The 18,617-nt window shown below is 50.8% G+C and overlaps 8 protein-coding genes across 8 annotated transcripts; 5 read left to right on the plus strand and 3 right to left on the minus strand.

Annotated features, from left to right (window-relative positions):
* Positions 1 to 104: 104 nt before the first annotated feature.
* Positions 105 to 2,337, plus strand: MIND_00723600 (uncharacterized protein; the record flags this gene model as incomplete). Its single annotated transcript, XM_037363937.1, has 8 exons — positions 105 to 123; positions 174 to 284; positions 340 to 422; positions 471 to 864; positions 917 to 1,167; positions 1,216 to 1,483; positions 1,537 to 1,748; positions 1,810 to 2,337. 8 exons carry the CDS (start codon positions 105 to 107, stop codon positions 2,335 to 2,337), a joined length of 1,866 nt encoding a protein of 621 aa, XP_037219581.1.
* A 275-nt stretch (positions 2,338 to 2,612) lies between these two features.
* On the plus strand, positions 2,613 to 4,069 carry MIND_00723700 (uncharacterized protein; the record flags this gene model as incomplete). Its single annotated transcript, XM_037363938.1, has 2 exons — positions 2,613 to 2,681; positions 2,732 to 4,069. The coding sequence occupies 2 exons, from the start codon at positions 2,613 to 2,615 to the stop codon at positions 4,067 to 4,069; spliced, it is 1,407 nt and encodes a 468-aa protein (XP_037219582.1).
* A 120-nt stretch (positions 4,070 to 4,189) lies between these two features.
* Positions 4,190 to 6,912, minus strand: MIND_00723800 (uncharacterized protein; the record flags this gene model as incomplete). Its single annotated transcript, XM_037363939.1, has 2 exons — positions 4,190 to 6,755; positions 6,806 to 6,912. 2 exons carry the CDS (start codon positions 6,910 to 6,912, stop codon positions 4,190 to 4,192), a joined length of 2,673 nt encoding a protein of 890 aa, XP_037219583.1.
* Positions 6,913 to 7,414: 502 nt separating this feature from the next.
* Positions 7,415 to 10,198, plus strand: MIND_00723900 (uncharacterized protein; the record flags this gene model as incomplete). The annotated part of the gene is made up of 12 exons (XM_037363940.1): positions 7,415 to 7,697; positions 7,745 to 7,898; positions 7,944 to 8,028; positions 8,075 to 8,161; positions 8,214 to 8,546; positions 8,590 to 8,680; positions 8,730 to 9,002; positions 9,052 to 9,131; positions 9,176 to 9,259; positions 9,309 to 9,457; positions 9,509 to 9,725; positions 9,782 to 10,198. The coding sequence occupies exons 1-12, from the start codon at positions 7,430 to 7,432 to the stop codon at positions 10,196 to 10,198; spliced, it is 2,238 nt and encodes a 745-aa protein (XP_037219584.1). The 5' UTR covers positions 7,415 to 7,429.
* A 148-nt stretch (positions 10,199 to 10,346) lies between these two features.
* On the plus strand, positions 10,347 to 13,227 carry MIND_00724000 (Protein phosphatase; the record flags this gene model as incomplete). Its single annotated transcript, XM_037363941.1, has 12 exons — positions 10,347 to 10,562; positions 10,621 to 10,635; positions 10,680 to 10,886; positions 10,935 to 11,038; positions 11,086 to 11,172; positions 11,223 to 11,343; positions 11,397 to 11,565; positions 11,620 to 11,725; positions 11,775 to 11,819; positions 11,982 to 12,660; positions 12,721 to 12,950; positions 12,996 to 13,227. The coding sequence occupies 12 exons, from the start codon at positions 10,347 to 10,349 to the stop codon at positions 13,225 to 13,227; spliced, it is 2,211 nt and encodes a 736-aa protein (XP_037219585.1).
* A 100-nt stretch (positions 13,228 to 13,327) lies between these two features.
* MIND_00724100 (uncharacterized protein) lies at positions 13,328 to 14,930 on the minus strand (the record flags this gene model as incomplete). The annotated part of the gene is made up of 6 exons (XM_037363942.1): positions 14,760 to 14,930; positions 14,508 to 14,711; positions 14,317 to 14,461; positions 14,207 to 14,267; positions 13,533 to 14,156; positions 13,328 to 13,484 (listed from the first exon to the last, which is right to left on the minus strand). Exons 1-6 carry the CDS (start codon positions 14,904 to 14,906, stop codon positions 13,328 to 13,330), a joined length of 1,338 nt encoding a protein of 445 aa, XP_037219586.1. The 5' UTR covers positions 14,907 to 14,930.
* Positions 14,931 to 15,034: 104 nt separating this feature from the next.
* On the plus strand, positions 15,035 to 16,560 carry MIND_00724200 (NAD(P)-bd-dom domain-containing protein; the record flags this gene model as incomplete). Its single annotated transcript, XM_037363943.1, has 6 exons — positions 15,035 to 15,058; positions 15,105 to 15,591; positions 15,643 to 15,789; positions 15,836 to 15,878; positions 15,928 to 16,070; positions 16,121 to 16,560. The coding sequence occupies 6 exons, from the start codon at positions 15,035 to 15,037 to the stop codon at positions 16,558 to 16,560; spliced, it is 1,284 nt and encodes a 427-aa protein (XP_037219587.1).
* Positions 16,561 to 16,737: 177 nt separating this feature from the next.
* On the minus strand, positions 16,738 to 18,520 carry MIND_00724300 (uncharacterized protein; the record flags this gene model as incomplete). Its single annotated transcript, XM_037363944.1, has 9 exons — positions 16,738 to 16,937; positions 16,989 to 17,384; positions 17,439 to 17,580; positions 17,629 to 17,706; positions 17,755 to 17,781; positions 17,835 to 17,949; positions 18,004 to 18,057; positions 18,106 to 18,182; positions 18,227 to 18,520. 9 exons carry the CDS (start codon positions 18,518 to 18,520, stop codon positions 16,738 to 16,740), a joined length of 1,383 nt encoding a protein of 460 aa, XP_037219588.1.
* Positions 18,521 to 18,617: the final 97 nt, after the last annotated feature.

Consider the following 18,617-nt stretch of genomic DNA (forward strand, 5'->3'; position numbering starts at 1 on the left):
TTTTCCCAACTTGTTTTTAGCCTAAAGAAACTGAAGAGTGAGCCTCAACAATTATCATTATTAGTCCGATCAGATGGCTTCCAAAAAATTTGGACTGAACCACCATGCCTCGAATCCGCAAAAGTCAGCATCTCTCCTCTGCTTTCGATGTCTTAATCTCTATGTGAAAACAGAAACAAGCAACCGCACAAAGACCAATGATCGTCGGAAGGTGCAAAACAAAGTGCGCGAGAGCCGTAAGAAAAAAGCGAAGGCTGCAAAAAATAACACCCAGTGGAAGTCCAGTGCGTCCCGTCTTTTAATCGCGCTTCCTTTATAGCTAAATGCAATCTGTCGCAGAACATAAGAAGGACCCAGGCATCCCGAGCGCGTTTCCTTACAAGGAGCAGATTCTAGCGGAAATTGCGGACCAGAGGCGAGAGGTGCGTTTTTTTTTGTTGCTCGTCTGGATGTTGATCGACTGGCTGTAGGCAGCTGAGGAAAAACAACGAAGGAGGGATGAGAAGGCAAAGAAACGACAGGGCGAGCATGAGCACCAGGACGAGGATAGCGTTTTGGCGGAAGTGAAAGCGCGCGGACTTGACCAAGGATTCGAAGGCATTTCGAGTCTCAGCGCCAAACAGCTCAACGAGACCAAAGTCCAACAACGGCGGAAGGGTACTGTGCCCATGGAAGTTGACGATGACGATGAAGAGGACACTCCCATTCTCATCAATCGTGAACTTCCAAATCTCCAAGCTGTCTTGGACTCTGCGGATGTGGTCATTCAAATACTCGATGCACGCGACCCACTGGCGTTTCGCAGTGAGCATTTAGAAGAGCTTGCGGGTGAAAAGCATGTCCTTTTCGTGTTGAACAAAATCGGTGCGTATTTTTTCTGATTTTAGTGTCTGCTTGGTGACCGCGTTGATTACAGAGACCTGTCCCCGAGAATCGGTTTCAGGCTGGCTGACCCATTTGCGAGCCAGTCATCCCACAGTTGCGTTCCGCTCGGCCACAGGTCTATTGCCTGAAACCGTTAAAAGCGACGATAAAGGCAAGGGGAAGGCTAAGGCGTCTTATTCAGATGCGCTTGGTGCCGATGCCATCCTGGACATCCTCGGAGCGTGGGCCGAGGCCAAGAAGGGAGACACTCCGCTTTGTGTTGCCGTTGTCGGTGTAACAAATGTTTGTGAACCTCTGCTTATCCACTTCGCTTGTTGAAAATCATCACAGGTCGGCAAAACGTCCTTTGTCAACTCGTTGCTCCAAAAAGCTACATTGCCCATCTACACTCTTGCAACATCATCTCGGGGACCCACGACAACAGCCTATGCCCAAGAGGTCTCGCTCACCATCAAGTCTCGAACAATCCGACTCATTGATACTCCTGGCTTGACTTGGGAACAAACTGAGGAAAATGACCCAGAACAAATTCGCGCTCGGGATATTCTGCTAAGGAGTAAAGGCCGTATTGACAGGTTGAAGGACCCGGTCCTTCCAGGTGATCCGTTCTTACTATTCAGCTGTTTATCGGTGGTTAACATGTTGCGATAGTTCACCATCTCATTCCTCGCGCCAATGCTGAGGACTTGATGCTGTTCTACACCCTCCCTGCATTCACCACCGGCGACACTGACGCTTTCCTATCCTGTGTTGCGCGTGCAAACCAACTCGTCAAGAAGGTGGACAGATTTGGGTCTATTCCATTCTTGTTTCTGACCTTCCCCCAGAAAGGCGATCTCGATTTGACCGGAGCCGCGCGGATTGTGCTTCGAGATTGGAACTCGGGCAAATTTGCAAGGTATACCAGCCCACCACCCCCAACAGGGGGACAACCAGACGCTCTCTGCCGCGGACGAAGCAGTACTGGCTACATTACAAACACGTAAAGAGTTGCGCAAGTCTGGCGGCTTGGTCAAGCTCACAACAGAGGCTGTGGAAACACGAAGGGCAATCGTCGATGAATCTTGGGTTAATGAATCGGGAAGCGCTGACGAGAGCAGTGGAGATGAGGCAAATGAACCAACGGAGAGCGAGGAGAGCGGTGATGACGAGGATGAGGAATCAGAACCGGTGGATGAAGACGAACAAGATGATGAAGACCCGGAGCCAGTTGTGTCCGGTAAACAAAAACGCAAAAGGGCAGCCGAGCTCAAACCGGCCCCCCGCAAAAAAGTTTCGTTCGGACCCGACCCCAAATCATCCAAAAAGGCGCGTCTAGCGTCTGGTGCTAAGATGCCGGTTAAAACGAAAGCGGCACCATTGAAGAAGGTGGCCAATGCTCCGGTCAAGACAAAAGGCTCGCAAAAGGACGCTGGGGGCCCAGAGGCGTACAGTTTCAAGGATTTCTTCTGAGCATTGTCTGTCTGTAAGTAGGTTTGTTACATAGACAGCGTCATTCTAATGTGGGAGGGCTTCGATTCTTCGATTAGAAAGATATACGGCGGAGATGGCAGATGAGATGACGTCATCAGTTGAGAAGGACGTATTTAGACAACGTCGATGTTGCTCAGGCTTCTTGTTCTCCGACGCGGCGTTTCCTTCGCTTGCAACGCGTTGTAGCCCATGAAGTGACCATTGTACTAAAGCCTCTACTTATAGCCATACCCTTAATCTTCCAACGACCTCGAATGCCCTTTCCTTCATCTTCTTCTGCTCCGCCTTTTGTTCTCACTCGCTCTCTCAAGTCAACCACAAAAGTAGGAATAATATACTTTCCTCGCTTCTTAACCTCTCACACCCTCCTTAGGACGACCAACTGTTTGCTGCCTTTCCTGTTGAAATTCGCGTCGAGATATTCCGGCACTACATCGGAGAGCTCTTCCCTGTTGACAAGACCAATGCTGGTCCGCTGCTTCTCCTCCGTGTCTCTCGGGCATGGCGAAATTTGGTCTTGCACACGCCACAACTCTGGTCGTCGTTCTCGCTCGATGTTCAACGGGCCACAGTCCTCCACGGCCAACGCCTCATTTCAGCTCTGAAGTACTGGCTGAAGCAGTCCAGGCACGTGTCGCTGACATTCAAGCTGCGATACCCAGTCCTGGACACGGTATGCACCAAACTATTCCAAGAAATACTTTCGGCATCTTATCGTTGGCGCGACGCAACGCTTCACGCGCCGAGTGCCAGTCTGCTGTCACTTTGGGAGGCCAAGCAAGATAGCTTCCCCGCGCTGAGGTCGCTGAGCGTGGAAACAGTCGGACTCTCGCCATTCCTCATTCCTGATTTGGGTCTAAACTGGGCCCAGTTGGTCACACTCGACCTGTTCCTCATCACGATTCCCACCCTCGACGACTGTCTGCACATTCTCGAGCAAGGCGTCAATCTTACGGCATGCAGCTTGAACGCCGTCTGTGTTCTGGATACACGTGATCCCCAACGCGTAATTGTGTTGCCCAAGATGAAAGACCTCGAGTTGAAGCTCTACAACGGGGATCACATCTCGCCATCAGAGACCAGCCTCCACGCCTTTCTTGATAAACTGGACTGCCCTGCTCTTCGATCGTTCGGCGTCAGTTGGAACCTCATCGACCATTGGACACAGCCAGACAAGCTCTTCGCGTTCCTCAATCGGATAGGCGCCCATCTGGAGAGCCTGAATCTGGGGTACCTGCCCCTCACCACACCCCAGATCGTCCAAGCGCTTAAAGCAGTGCCCTTTTTACGCCACTTGAGCCTTGCACTGTCCCAGGCCGACCGAGAGAATGATTACATAAACAACGAGTTTTTTCGAGCACTGGAAGATACCGCCCTGGTGCCTCGCCTCCAAAGTGTCCACCTGAACTGTAACGGCGAGTCGTTCAAGAACTCCTCCCTGCTCTGCTTCATGGCGTCGCGGTGGAAATACCATGGCGGTGGTGGCCAACTGGAAGCGCTGGACATCGTTTCTCCGAAGAGGCAGGCGAAGTACCGGCCCAAGCGTTTCCAGGACTTGAAGGAGGGCAAGCTGGACGTCAGGGCCTCCCTCAAGTCCGAATCGAGCATGCTGCGTGTGGTCGCAGCTTACCTGAACAAAGACTCGTACGAAATGTTATGCTTTATGAACTCTGATTTCCCGTCGGACATTCGCTCCTTGCTGCATTTGTAATAGTTCAATTCCCTGTTGTACGAGTAAGTAGTGGCTCAGAAACGCAATGCCATGGTCATTTCATGTCGATTGAGTTGGGTGTGTGGTAGTATTACAAGTACAGTTTATGGCTACGATGCTCTACTGATCCCACTGATGTCTACTGCCTGAGAAGAGATGGACTAGCCCGACTGGGATCAGGTCGGCATCAACGGGCTCGAGAGAGCCGAACTTTTTGAGGATTTGGTCGCCATACATGGCAAGCACCCAGCGGTCATAAAAGTCCATCTGATTGGCCCTGGGTGTTTGGAGGCCGTTGGGTATAGTGAGTTGAGTGGGGTGTGCGGTATTCATCAGCGACTGATAGCGCACTTGCCAGGACCGCAGCCCGGTCTCGCGGTAGGACGCATACTCAGCAAAGGGCGGGAACGCTTTGCCAATCGGGTAGGAGGAGTAAGTTGGCTTCTCCGCCCAACTCTCCTGGAGGGTGTCATACGCCTCCTGGTCGGCCTTCATCTGCGCGAGGAATTGGCCCGCTGGGTCCTGAATAAAGGCATCGCGGACCGCGAGAAGTTCAATGAGCGGATTGCGCAACTCGAGGCCGCCACTGGAGATTGGGAAGTAGAAGTACCCGTCGGGCAGATCGGTGACGCCAAAACGCTGTTCGATGACCGCGCGAAGATGGTTGACTGCACCGAAACCAGACTCGGAGTGGAAGAGCTCGCGCTGGATGCGAGCCAACGTGTCGATCATGTCGTCGAGATGAGCCTGACCAAGACAAAGCGCGGGCCCAAACGACTTGGTTGGTCGCGCACCAAAGTTCCTGCTGAGGAAGGCGGCATACCGGTTCCAACAGTTGATCCACCCAAATGCAGACTTGGTTGCAGCCAGCTGGCGACGGAGTTCGACGATGTGGACATCAACCTCGGCTTGGTCAATTATGAATCGACCTTGCTCCGCATTGAACTTGAGGAAACCCCAGCGAATGTCGCCAACTGGAAGCTCTGGCGCAACAGAGGCACCAACACAGACGGCTCCCGTCTTTTTTTGGTTGATCGTCAAACCGGCCAACGACGAATAGTTCTGGATTTCTGCCCAGGCTTGCACGCATTTATTTGAGTCAGCGTTCCAAAGCCAGACGTCATCGTGGATGCGATGCAAAAACAAACCACCAGCCCGTTGATTAACAGCATAATCGAGCCCAAAGAGTACAACCTCGCCGAAGAATGCACTCAATGAGTATGAAAGGGGGGTGCCACATTGACGGATACGCGTTCCTTCACCAGGTTTGTCCTCTTTGAAGTATAGAGGCATCTCCAGGAATCTCCGGAAGAACTGAAGCCACTTGTCTGGGACTCCAAAGAAGGCAAGACATGTCGATATCGTGTCAAAGGAGAGCGATGGCCCAAACCACTCAAAGTCTGTCGCCACAACAGTGAAAGTATCATGGAGAGTGCGGTTGAGATACGACTCCGTAGCCACAAGATGAAGAAGCTCCTGCTTGACATGAGATGCAGGAATTTGAGTTTGGTCTGCAATGCCATCCTCATCGTAGACAGGCGTCGATTCGACTGAGGAAGCCAATTGACCGAGGAGGAAGTGATCTTTGCGTAGAGTTTGACGATGGGAATGGATAGATGCATTATTGGCATGTTCACCGAAAAAGCTCGAGCGGGACTGAGTTTGGGCATGAGTAAATGGCTGGAATTCCTGCTTCCATGCTTTCGAGGAAAACAACTCTGTGGCATCCTGCTTGAATTTGACTTGCCACATAATACCGATGTAATGAAGGAAGAGCGCATCAAGAACATCAGGGTCGGTGAAGAAGCGATATTTTCCATTGAGATGTCGGCGCATGTCAACTTGAGCCCCTTGAGTGGGCCACGTCCAAGCCTCCAAATTGGCAAGGCGCATGTTCATAACGGTCGCGATTTCGGATAGAACCGTAGGGTTTTGTGCAAACTCGCGGATTGTCTGACGCTTTGACTCAGCCATCTGATCTGAAGCAAGAAGAGACTTGATAATCCAAGTCATATCGTCGGCCGTGATTGTCTTTTTCTCGAGTTCCTGCGCAAACTCTAACATTCCTTCCCTCATCTTGTCAAGGATTTCAATGGAAGGGCCAACAAAGAGGGCGGAAAGGTAGTCGGTCAAAGCAGCAGTGTCGATGTTTTTGGTCTGGAAGATGAGAGACTTGAACCGCTCTTGTTGTTCGTACATCTCTTTGCGCCCCACCTCGACAAACGCTTCGGCAGTCGTATCTGTCGCCGGTGATGCATCAAGCGACGAACTTTTGGCGGTCACAGAATCGCCGCTGGCCAGCCATTCATTGAAGAGACCGCCAAACAGCTTCGCGAACTCGAAACGAGTGATTGAATGGCGGATATGCGCCTCCAACGTGTCAGCCCAGTCTCTAACGACTTCAGGGCTGAAGCCAGGGTCTTTGCGGGCTTGGAGCAGCCATAGGTCGATACTGGCTAGGTCGAGCTTGCCAGCGAGGATGGTGTGATAGTTGACAGCACCCGAGCCACGCCAAGAACGGACGGCGTTGAGGAGAAGCTCGACACGGCCGGGGAGGTCATTCGTCAAAGCGGCAGCTTTTTGGAGGACGGCAGAGTGTTCCATATAGGCAAGTCGCTGCTTTTCAAGTTCGGCCAGCTTGATTTCAGTGATGAACTGAAGGGTTTTGCCAAACGATGCAGAGACACTGGACAGAGCGATTAGTTCAAAACGACGAAAGAGTATCCAAAGACGAACTTGTTTCGTATCTGGCCTGCTCCAGCCGCGCTACCCCGTGCAGCTCGCCCTCGCCCTCGCCCACGCATAGCACCACGCATCCCGCGAATCAAACCAAAGTTGGTCATGACGGCTTCAAAGAAACAGAGTGAAAGGGGTGCCCTGTTTATATAGGTCTCGGCTGGTCCGTGCACGAGTCTTTCATCGCAGGCTGGAGTCAGGGAAACATCGGAACCGCATAGATTTGAGTGTTGACTGTCAAAGTTTTGAGATGAGTTGGGTTCTCCGAGTCCACGTGCCTGTTCAAAATCTCGGCGCCCAATCACTATGAGCGTCGCACTCTTCCAGTATTCTACACAAAAATATAAATTGCCTACCATACAGTGTGCGCTACCAGCTATTGCTAGGAAACAAAGGTCGATTCGCGGAATACTCTGCTTCGGTGGAAAATGACAAAAACAGCTTGAACCGATGTCCCAAATCTGAAAGACAAAATTGGTGAGTCTATCGTCTGGCTCGATCTACTTATGATCTCGTTGCACTGTGTAACAGTAGTCTGTGTTCACGTCCTTTCAGAAAGATGCAAGGTCAATCAAAGGGCGGAGGTCACGTGTAGATTTTCCTTTCCTCAGAGCTTCAGCACGGATGCCCAAAGAGCTTCGTAAACGAGGCAAGAAAAAGAAGGCACAACAAGCTGAACAACCCGAACATGTTCCTCAGCAACCTCAGAAAGTAGAACCGTCTTGGATTGTCCAACCCAAGGAAGAGACAACTCAAAACGACACTGAAGCACCGTTTGGCTACGTCGACGTCGACGTCAAGGCCTACTTTCGCACTGTTGATATCCAAATACGGGCCTGGCAGGATGCTGCGAGAGACCTTGAAGATGACGGACAAAGCGATCCCAACGAAGGTCAGTATTAACTATTGCAGTCATGGACTAACCTCAACTAAACCAAGAAAGAAGAATGTTCTTCGTTGCTGCGCTGAAGGAAATGGCCGGCAAAGAAAAGCAGCTCTCAACAGATCCGGATTGCTCAATTATTTTGGAGCGAATGCTATATTCCATGGATGATTTTGTCCGTCGCGTCTTCGTTGATAGTTTGGCGGGATCGTGCGTGCTACCTTCCACCTTGTTTTTGCTCCTTACTCTCTGAAGCTATGATGTTCTTGTCAAGCATCGCTTCGCCTCGCATGTTTGCCAGACCCTCTTCACGGTTGCAGGCCAAACCATAGCCAGAGAAGTACAAAGTATCCAAGGAGTTGGACCATCAGCTAATTTTCCTCCAGCAACGGGGTATACTTCCGGTCATTGCCACAAGTGAAGATAGCGGTGAACTCAGAACCATGACCGAACTGATCGTGGATGTTTGCGAGGTGCTTGCAGCATCTGTTGATATTGCATTCGTTATCTAACCACTACATGCAGGAACTTTTTGCGGTGTCCACTGTTCTGGTGATGGATGCATTCGGCTCTCATGTTATGCGCGCCCTTCTTCTTCTGCTCTCCCCCACTCTGGCCGCAAAGCAAGAAGCAGGTCGAGGCGACGTCCGTTCCAAAAAGAGTGCAAAATGGAAAGCCCGACAAGGACCCCTCAAGTCTGTTTTTGAAGAGGCTTCAAATGAGGACTCCATAGCCTATAGTCAGCCAGCCGCCTTCAAAAGCTCTGTGCAGAGATTTTTGCATGCCGTGCGGCAGGGATTGGATCCGAACGAGACCAGAGCTTTAGCGGCAAACAAAGTTGCCAGCCCTACACTGCAGGTTCGTCTTTTTGTCTCAATAAATTTGCCTCTGATTCCATTAGATTCTCCTCGCCGTCGAGTCCGAACAGCAAATGACGGAAGAAGAGGACTCTCTCATGGACAGAGTCCTCGTTGGTCTGGTATCTTCCTCACGTTCGTGATTTCCATCTGCGTAACATTTTTATACCACATCTGCACACAGGAAACAAGGCAAACTCTGACTTCCCCGTCTCTGATTATATCACAACCCTGCTTCGCGACCCGACATCCTCACATCTACTCGAAACTATTGTGACGGAGTGCCCTGCTAATGCCTTCTCCAATCTTTGGGCCATCTATTTCCGAGGGGCATTACCCAAGATTGCAAGCCATCCTGTCGCCAACTTCGTTTTAGCCAAAGCGTTCGAACGCGTTGACGTCGCTCAGCTTGTCGGGATTTTTACAGAGCTTAAAAATGTCTGGGAAAAAATGATACGTCAGTTTTTCCCGTCTTCAACTCTTGGCCACTGACATCATTTCCCCAGAAACCTCAAGAACCGGTGTTTTGAGAGCTGTCATCGACCGTGCAGCAGCGTTGAAATCATGCGGACCCGAAGTTACTGAGGTAAGAGTCTTCTGTTGTAGATGAGACCTCAGTCACAACGATAGGCTGTTTGGGCGTCGATTCGAGCAACAACTGCGGATGGCAAAAAACTGCTTGTGCCTTGTATGCTCCGATTGCAAACAGTTCAGGTATTCTGACGCCATCGGAGAAGACTTATGGTTAAAACATGACTTTTAGGACTATGAGAAACTTGGTCAACAGGAGGGTGACCAGAAACGCAAACGCGAATCTGATGACGATGCTCGGCAACCAAAAGTTCAAGGAGCAGTCCTTTTACAATCCCTTCTAAGAATGCCTGAACCGTTCAACGACTTGGTCATTCAAAGGTGGAGCAACTTTTTATTCAGCGTCTGATTGCTTGCTAACGCACGATGTAGCCTACAGAATTTCTCGATGGAAGAGGTGCTGGCACTTGCAAAGCACCCCATTTCATCTCGCGTCCTAGACGCTCTCCTTGATTCTTCAACTGTCCCGACGAAAGCCAAACGTCAATTTGTGCAATCATTAATAGGCCATTATCACACTCTCGTGGACGACCGCATAGGCAGTCGGGTTGGGGACCGATGTTGGGCCTTCTCCGATACCTATCTCAAGGTTAGTGCTTAGTTTCATCAAGCGGATGTTCAGAACCAACTTGTCCGTCTTCACAGGAGAAAATTGCAAGATCCCTGATCTCGCAGGAATCATTTCTTGCTGCCTCATATTACGGGAAATTCTTCGCCAGGAATCTCAACCTTTACCTTCTTCAACGAAGACCTGACGAATGGCGAACTGCACAAGCGAATCGAACCAAGTTCGCATCAGCCACTGAGGTCAAGCAAGATGCGAATCACACTCGGTCAGAGCTGCCTCTAACCAAAAAGCGGAAGCGAGATGCCAATCGAGCCAAGGACGAAATCGACGAGCTTTTCGCCGGTGCACTTGGTAAAAAGGTCAAAAGAACTGCATTGGAGGGTCTTCAAGAAACAGACACATCCACATTACTGGACTCTGGACTTGCTGATGTTATGGGGGCAATCAAGGCAGCACCTAGCGAAGGCAAGAAGCAGCGGAAAGGTCGTTCATAGGACATTGGCGCCAAAAGTAGTCTAGAGCTGTATGATAATTTTGGGATGATGATGTCAGCTGTCCGAACTTTGGCATGAACCACTGGGTAGCTTGCCAGTCTCCATGTCCATAATACGAGTCCTCCGTCGTCGTCGACCTTCCTCTTGCATGCGATGCTACTCCTCATACGCGGCCCCTCACCCCTACTCATTTCACATTGGCGTCAGCTTTGCACCCAAACCACCCATTCGCTACCCAGGAGAGCGACCTCGTGTACCCTTTCCCTCCGACGGCATCATTGGCTCGTGGCGAAACAAGATGCTCTCACGACCCAAGAAGGTCCAGACCAAAGAGTGTGGCGAGGATTTCTTCTTTCACAATTCAGTGGGTCCAGATTAGGCTCGTGAGATGACGCGACTTACTGAGTGACTGTGCGCGTTAGATGCGCAATGGCTCGGTGCGTGGATAACCTTGTTGGAACCTCATTTGACGCGTCGAAAGGGCATTTGTCTCGGGGTAGCAGACGGAGTAACTGGGTGGCTTGAGAGTGGTGTAGATCCTGCCATATTCTCCCAGGCACTCATGTATCACGCCCACCGTTATTCAAGAAGCGCTTGGGCCGGCGAACCCGAGGTGGATCCAGCCTTAGATTACGAGGAACGAGAACAAGTGGAGGGCTGGGAGCTAACACCATACGAGTGTCTCGACGTAAGAAGTGTTCATTCAGCACTTGAACAGTCTCTAACCTTCTCTCAGCTGGCATATGGGGGGGTTTTACGCGAAAAATTCGTTGAAGCTGGGTCCAGCACCGCCTGCATACTAAGCCTCAATGCCCAGAACGGCCTACTACGATCAGCAAAGTAAAGGGCTTGCTTTATCTGCGGCTTTTGGAGCTCATCTCTGGCAGTCTTGGCGACAGCGGTTTCTCGATAATACGCTCCTCCTCGATTCTGTACACTCAACCTGTTCAAACACACTTCTTTAACTGCCCAAAGTCATTTTCCCCGCGTATTCGTGGCTGCTATGTCGCTCAAGGATTTTTAGACAACTAACAAAATTGCCCCCACCCTCAGGGAAGCGTTTTACGCGTGCCTGTGTCGACTCCCCCCGCGAAGCTGAAACCCATCGAGCGCAACTCTGTGACGGAGACATCGTAGTTGCTTATGTGGGCATTCCATTTCGTTAGCTCTGCTCCAAGCTCAACCTTATTTTTTTTAGACAGATGGATTCTCAGACAATGTCTTTATGCATGAAATGGTCGAGATCTGCTCGTCCGATCCCGAGGTCGATGATTCGCATGACGCGCAAGCCCAGTCAATGGCAGATCGGCTGGTTATTCATGCCCGTGAGTGCATGGCTGCTAAGACGAGGGTTAGCCCGTTTGAACGTGGGTATTGCTCGCACGCTTTGAGAATGTCACTTATCAGGCTTGATATTATAGGCCAAGCTGCGCGTGAAGGCATGTTCTTTCCAGGCGGGGTACGTCTCGAGTACTTCTTTCCACAAAATAACGCACAATTGACCATTCAAGTGCAGAAACCGGACGAGTGAGCATTCGACTATTGCCTTTCATCCCCATTGAACCTTTTGATCTAGTGTCACGGTTGTGGTTGCTTTGGTCAGCGAAAACCAAGTCCAAGGGTGAGACCTATCTCGTAGAACGGAGTGGAATATACCTTACTGAGCTATGTATTGGATGTATCTGCCTAAATGTAATCCTTGATATCGTGGGAAATTCGCTTTCTCGAACTCTTTCTCAACCATCACGAATGCACAACTCTCTTCGATTTCCCTCCTTGTTAGGTCAGCAGGCCTTGCGGGCGGAGTCCCAGCTCGTCATGACGCCACTCCGCTACCGTATATAAGGTCTACGCTGCACTTTGAGCTTCAATTACCCACTATGATTCTACTTTTCATTCTCGCTGTTGCAGTCTGTTGTGTGACTGCCCAGCAGCAGCCGCTTGGGACACTGCACCGTAGAACGTATCTTTACGCCGGTCAGACCTATTTCCCTGGAGGCAATTCATCCCTTGCCGCAAATCAAATCTATGCCGAACGGCTTACCCCTGCGACGGTATCGCAGCCTTTCCCTCTGCTCATAATCCATGGGCAGGGTATGACCGGGTCCAACTTTCTCAACACCCCCGACGGACGACTCGGTTGGGCGGACCATTTCTTGAGCAAAGGGTACGAGCTGTACATCGTCGATCAACCTTCGAGAGGTCGTTCTGCGTGGCAACCCACCATAAACGGAGCCCTGCTTGCATTCGACACGTTAACCGTAGAGTCGCGGTTTACGGCTCCTGAAAAGCATCATCTCTGGCCTCAAGCAGCCTTGCATACGCAATGGCCAGGCAACGGCTCTATGGGCGATCCCGTTTTCGATGCTTTCTATGCCTCGACGGTGCCCTCGATCAACAACAACACAGAAGAATCCGTTCACGTCAAAACTGCGGGGAGCCAACTCCTCGATCTCATTGGGGTGAGTCCAATGTGTGGTTTATTCAACTTGTTGTCTCAAGTACTACTGTCTTAAATTTAGCCTGTTATTTTGATGACCCATTCCCAAGCTGGCGAGTATAGTTGGATACTGGGTGATTCCCGACCGAGTCAAGTGAAAGCCATTGTTGCTCTGGAGCCTCTGGGGCCACCATTCATCAACGCGATTTTTCCGCCCTTCACACCCGCTCGCGAGTTTGGGGTCTCGGACATCGCATTGACATATGATCCCCCCATAACCTCTTCCTCGGAACTGTCACGACGCGTTCTAAGGTACCTTTTCATGCAAGTCAAGACTCCTTGATTCAATTTTGGCAGCCAGATACCCAATGTGACCTGCTTCGAGCAAGCTGCTCCAGCCAGGAGGTTGACAAACCTCCTTCATATTCCCGTCTTGGTAGTGACCTCAGAAACTAGCTACCATGCGCAGTACGATAACTGTACAGTCAATTACCTTCGACAAGCAGGAGTTTCGGTTGAACATGTCCAGCTAGGCGAAGCGGGGATTCATGGTATGTTGCTCTCTTTGCGTTTGAGTTTGGAGGCTTGAATGATCCTCAGGAAATGGTCACATGTTCTTCATGGAGAAAAACAACCTTCAAGTTGTCGAACAAGTGGTTGAGCCATGGATTTCCAAGATTAGAGAGTAGCTACGTCATATCCACATCCATGTCTTCCCTTGGTGCGCCGCGAACTACAGAATTGACCAGCTCCCGCCGTATCTCGGGCCCAATCTGTGCATGGGGTGTGGCACGGACAACATCTAAAAGTGCATCCTTTTGGTCGGGCGTAAGGTCAGATGCATAGCTTGAAACTAGTCAACAGTCGACAACAAAGAATTGCTTGATTCCTTACCGTTGGGCAAAGACTAGCAAGCTTTGGTGCCATAGGACAGGAAGCTTCTCAGAGTCGCCGCGAGTCTTGGCCTTGTACGTGTTGGAGAGCCGGATGAAATGGAACACTAAAGCGTCAACAACTTTGTAGGGCAGCTCATACTTTTTGTCGATCAACACTCGCAAGAAGAGCGAGTTGGGGCCAGAGTAGTCCATCTCAGCAATGCGTAGCATGGCAGCTGAGGAATGAAGGACAGGGATTTTTGTGCGAGCTAGTACAGAGGCTACAATGGCGGCTTCTTTGAGTGAGCAGCCTTGATCGAGCATGGGGAAGATGATTCCCTTGAAAAATGCGCCAGGCTTGTAAAGCGCGCGACGGAGCGCATCGTAGTAGTGGACATTGAGCTTCTTGTTTTGGCTGATGTCTTCTCGGATCGCGTCAAGAAGGACAACGCTGAGGAAGAGTTGAGCTTGGGGCGGTTTCATGCTCGAGATGAATGTTCGTGTCGCAGCTAGACAAGCATGTGGTGACCAGTTCTCGGGCTGAGTAAGAGCAAGAAGCCGCGCCCACGCAGGCAGGGTAGGTATGACTTTGAAGATCTTGGGAAGCGGCCCTGATTTATATTTGCGTAGGAACATGCCTAATCTGACAGAAAAATAAGAACGGTGAAGGAAGATTGACAAAGAAGGAAGCACTTTTCATATGCTTCTACAACTTTTGGATCAAGCCCGAGGGCTGGGTCGGGTCTATCTCTGTCTTTTGAGAGTCGGTCAGAACAAGCCGCGGTTTCACGGTGAGATCCAACCTTGCTGCACATTCTGTATTACAGCGGCGTTTGGCGTTTCTCCGCCGTCCAGTTTGGCGAATATTATGTCAGCGAGAGTTCGGCGCTCGCCAGCATTGTGTGGATGGAGAGCATCAAGCGTTTCAAGATCTCCTTCGTCAATTTCCTGATAATCGTGAGCTGCTGCGCAGTATTGGCAGGAGTGGATTCACAAATATTTCTTCTACATCCTGATCCTCAAGGTCTTCCAGTTCAGAGTCCTCGTCGCTGTCATTTTCGTTGGGGCGTGGTTTTTGTAGTGAGGCAGCACGCGTGTTGATCTCTTCATCGTCGTCAATGTCTTCAAGCCCAAGCTCATCTTGCTGATCTCGGGCAAGCTCGAAAATGCGTTTGGAAGTTTTGGGGTCTAATATGACCTGTTTGGATGGTTTTAGTTGAGGCGATGCCGCTTGGGAAATGCATACCTCATCGTCTTGCTCGGTGTCTTTGGATTTTTTCCGTTTTCCAGGCTGGGAAACGCGACCATAGCGTGCCTCAATATCATCGTCTGCGAGTTGGACGAGCAGTGGATCGTGGCGGGACTTGCCCGAGGCTTTTCGGACAGCAGGCATAGCGGGACTGAAAAAGTTTCTGACAGTTGGCCCCTTAGTTATGTCACGCGCAATTCTGCCTTCCTCCGCAATCGTATAAAAAGCCAAAAAGCCCTTGAACGTTCGTTTCCCTTCCTGATTCTCCCGATATGACCACCACCACCGCTGCCCCCGTTTGTTTGCCTTCCCCGCTCTCGCGCCTAATCTTATATCGCTCAGATTAAGACTCTCGACAAAGACGGCAAAGAAATCACCACCGTTGGTTTCGACCGCTTTGGCTTCAACTGCGAGGTGTCTTTGGATGTTCTACGCTCGCTGTACTTGCGACCCCACTACGTCCTGACCGCGAACGATATCAAGGACGCTAAGGAGGAGACGAGCCATGCCCAGTTCACTCAAGGCGCCGACTACCAGTCCAAGTCGATTTACCACCCCGACACGAAGACCATTTCGTACACGACCCTTTCCCGCTTCCCGCCAGTGACCCTTCTCGCGCCGTCTGAGCGTAAACGCATCCTTGTCACTGGCGGTGCAGGCTTCGTTGGTTCGCATCTGGTGGACCGTCTCATGCTCCTGGGCCATGAAGTCACCGTTCTCGATAACTTCTTCACTGGATCGAAAACGACAGTCAGCCACTGGGTCGGCCACCCCAACTTCGAGCTCATCCGCCATGATGTGGTAGAACCGTTCATGATTGAATGCGACCGTAAATGATTTCTCCCCGCTGGCGACGCGTTTTTTCTTACCCGCGTTACAGAGATTTATCATCTCGCGTGCCCCGCTTCCCCTCCCCACTACCAGTTCAATGCGGTCAAGACAATCAAGACGTCGTTCATGGGGACCCTCAACATGCTTGGGCTCGCAAAACGCACCAAGGCCCGTTTCCTCATTACCAGCACATCCGGTATGATCCTTTGATACATTCTGTCTGCCGCTCACTAGTGCATCAGAGGTCTATGGTGACCCAGAGGTCCATCCCCAAACCGAAGAATAGTGAGTATTCGCTTGCTGCGCATTGTTCTAGCCGTCAATTTTTTTTCAGTTGGGGTCACGTAAACCCGATTGGGCTTCGTGCTTGCTACGATGAAGGCAAACGCGTGGCCGAAACTCTCACATATGGGTTCCAGCGTCAAGATGGTGTCGATGTCCGTGTTGCCCGTATCTTCAATACCTATGGTCCTCGCAGTATGTTTCCCTGTCAGACCACTCCAAAAGCGATACTCATCCATTGTTAGTGAACCCTTTCGATGGCCGTGTAGTCTCCAACTTTGTGGTCTCCGCTCTCAAAGGCGAAGACATGACTGTCTATGGAGACGGCAAACAGACTCGGTCCTTCCAATACATTCACGACCTCATTGACGGACTGATTGCCCTGATGAACTCGGACGAGTCGCGCCCCGTCAACATTGGCAATGGCGACGAGTTCACGATTGGTGACTTTGCCCATCTTGTCCGTGAAATTGTCGAGAAGGTTCAAGACGAAGATGGTGTAAAACGCACCCGCCAAGTTCAGATTGTTCACGAGCCTATGCCTTCCGACGACCCGCAGCGCCGTCGTCCTGACACTAGCCGTGCAAAAGAGACTTTGCAATGGCAGCCTCGTTGGACTGTCCGCATGGGTTTGGAGGAGATGGTCCGCTACTACAAAGCTAAAATGGAGGAGGGCAACCTTTAATAATTGAATCGGACTCCCACGTTAGATATAGACCAAGGTCTCCATTAGTGTACGCTAAGTGTACTTTTTCATCCATAGTAGTTTGTGTCTGTGCGACTCTAGGTAACTCTAATACAAAAGGAGTGGTGAAGCAGGTAGGTATACAGTGGGGAATGCAAAGAAACGAAGGGTGATCAGTTAGAGAAATAACTTTTGTAAGCTTGGTTGAGAGCTGACGACCTTGGCCATAGAGCCCTTGATGACCTGTTTTTCTACCGAGTTTGGGCTGAATGTACCACGTCGGAGACGCCCTTCGTCAGGTAATATAGGATCAGACTGGGGTAATGGAAGGGGGCGGTCGGTTCGAGTGGTTGTGGGTTCGTGGTAACGGGTTCCGACTAGAAGAGCGTGAATGCGTGTTGTATAAGTTGGCAAAAGAAGTATAGTACCTGCGAAGGAGGACTTGCTCTCGTTGTTACCATCAAACCAATCATCAAGTGGCCGCTCTGAATACCGTCGTAGTGGACGCTGAGTCAGGGGATTGAGAGGACAGAAAGCCAGGGTTTGGCCCTTGCGATAGTTTGCTAGTTGCTCTGTTTGGGTCCGCACCACGCCGTCAGCCAGACAGCTGAAGGAGAGGGGCGACATGGGGTTGCGCGAGGATAAATGAGTATTTCCTGTTATGGACTCGAGCACATTGAGCGCCTCTTGCATCCGCTCCTGAACACTGGTGATATGTTCTGGACGATCTGAGCGTGCCTTGGGGAGCCGCGACAGGAATTTTACAAAGACTTGGTTCACAATTGACGCAGTCCCAGGCGTAATGCTCAGATAGCCGCCGCCGCCTATAGAGGACTTGGATCAGTCATTCGGGTAACGCGGCCTGTAAACACGCCGACCTTTTACGGGATAAAAAATTGCCTTGAGATCCTGCGCCAAACGTTCAGCGTATTTCCGCGGGGCAGACTCGTTGGCCTCTCCGTGAATCATAAGAACAGGTTGGGTGATGTACTGGTGCGCGCTGGTTGGAAGCGGTGTTCGCTAGCAGGAATAAGAAATGGAAACAAAACGCTTGACGGGTTGACACACATTCATAACGAGATTGGCCTGTTCGATGACTCGTTGTCGCCGCTGAGGATGCATCGTGACTTCCCAGTATGCTATGAGCTACCAAACGTTCAAGACCTGGATCAACAGTCCAATTCCAATGCACACCTCGTCACGCAAGGCAGTTGAGGTATTCTAGAGATAGCTTTGAGTGGTGTCCCTCCACTTGAGGTCCTGAACCAACGCACCGGTCCGAGGGTGAATGAAACAGCTTCGTTCGTAACATGCTCATAAGCTTCCAAATCATCCGCGAAGCACCAAGTTTGGACCAGTTCGCTGTACGCAGTGTAAATCCACATAAGCCTGATAAAGCAACTAGGTCAGTGACGGTAAACAATGATAGATTAGAGGATTCACTCAGTGGATGGAGGGACATTGCATAGAGCCAAGCTAAGGCACATTTCTGGGAAGCTTAAATGGGTTAGATGATCAGCAGTTGAGATGCTGCGAAGAACATACAGTGTAGCAAAGCGGAGGGCAGCATTCGTCCCAATCCCTTCGAAAGCCAGTATGTGCATTGGGGGAAGGGCGAGAGCCTTCATAGTTGTGAATGTTAGTTGAATGACGGAGAAAAACATACGCGAGCAGCGAACGCAAGGTCGGCAGCATCGGTCCAATTGTCGTGGCGTCCATTAGGTCGGCATTCACTTTTTCCACTGCACCGCGGGAGGTCGAATGCGATGATATTATATTCCGAATCCAGCCGTGGGTCGTCTAGTTGAGCGTCGAGCCATGAAGAGTCGAGAAACGTAGGTGGGAGAATGCAGACTGTGGGCTTTTCTGGGTCAAAGCCACCAACGTTGCAGAAGGGAGTGTTGGTAATGTAGTAGAGAGACGCGTAGTCGTCGTCGCTGATAATGTCAACGAAAGGCATAGTCGTGCTCAGCAAAGAGCATGAAGGTATGCTGCAAGAAAATTCTATGCCATAAGAGGACGACCCTGAATGCCAATTGAAAAACTTTGACTTGCTT

This window comes from Mycena indigotica (genome assembly GCF_014461135.1).
Source record: "Mycena indigotica strain 171206Taipei chromosome Unknown Mind.scaff0006, whole genome shotgun sequence".
In the NCBI taxonomy this organism is placed as follows: domain Eukaryota; kingdom Fungi; phylum Basidiomycota; class Agaricomycetes; order Agaricales; family Mycenaceae; genus Mycena; species Mycena indigotica.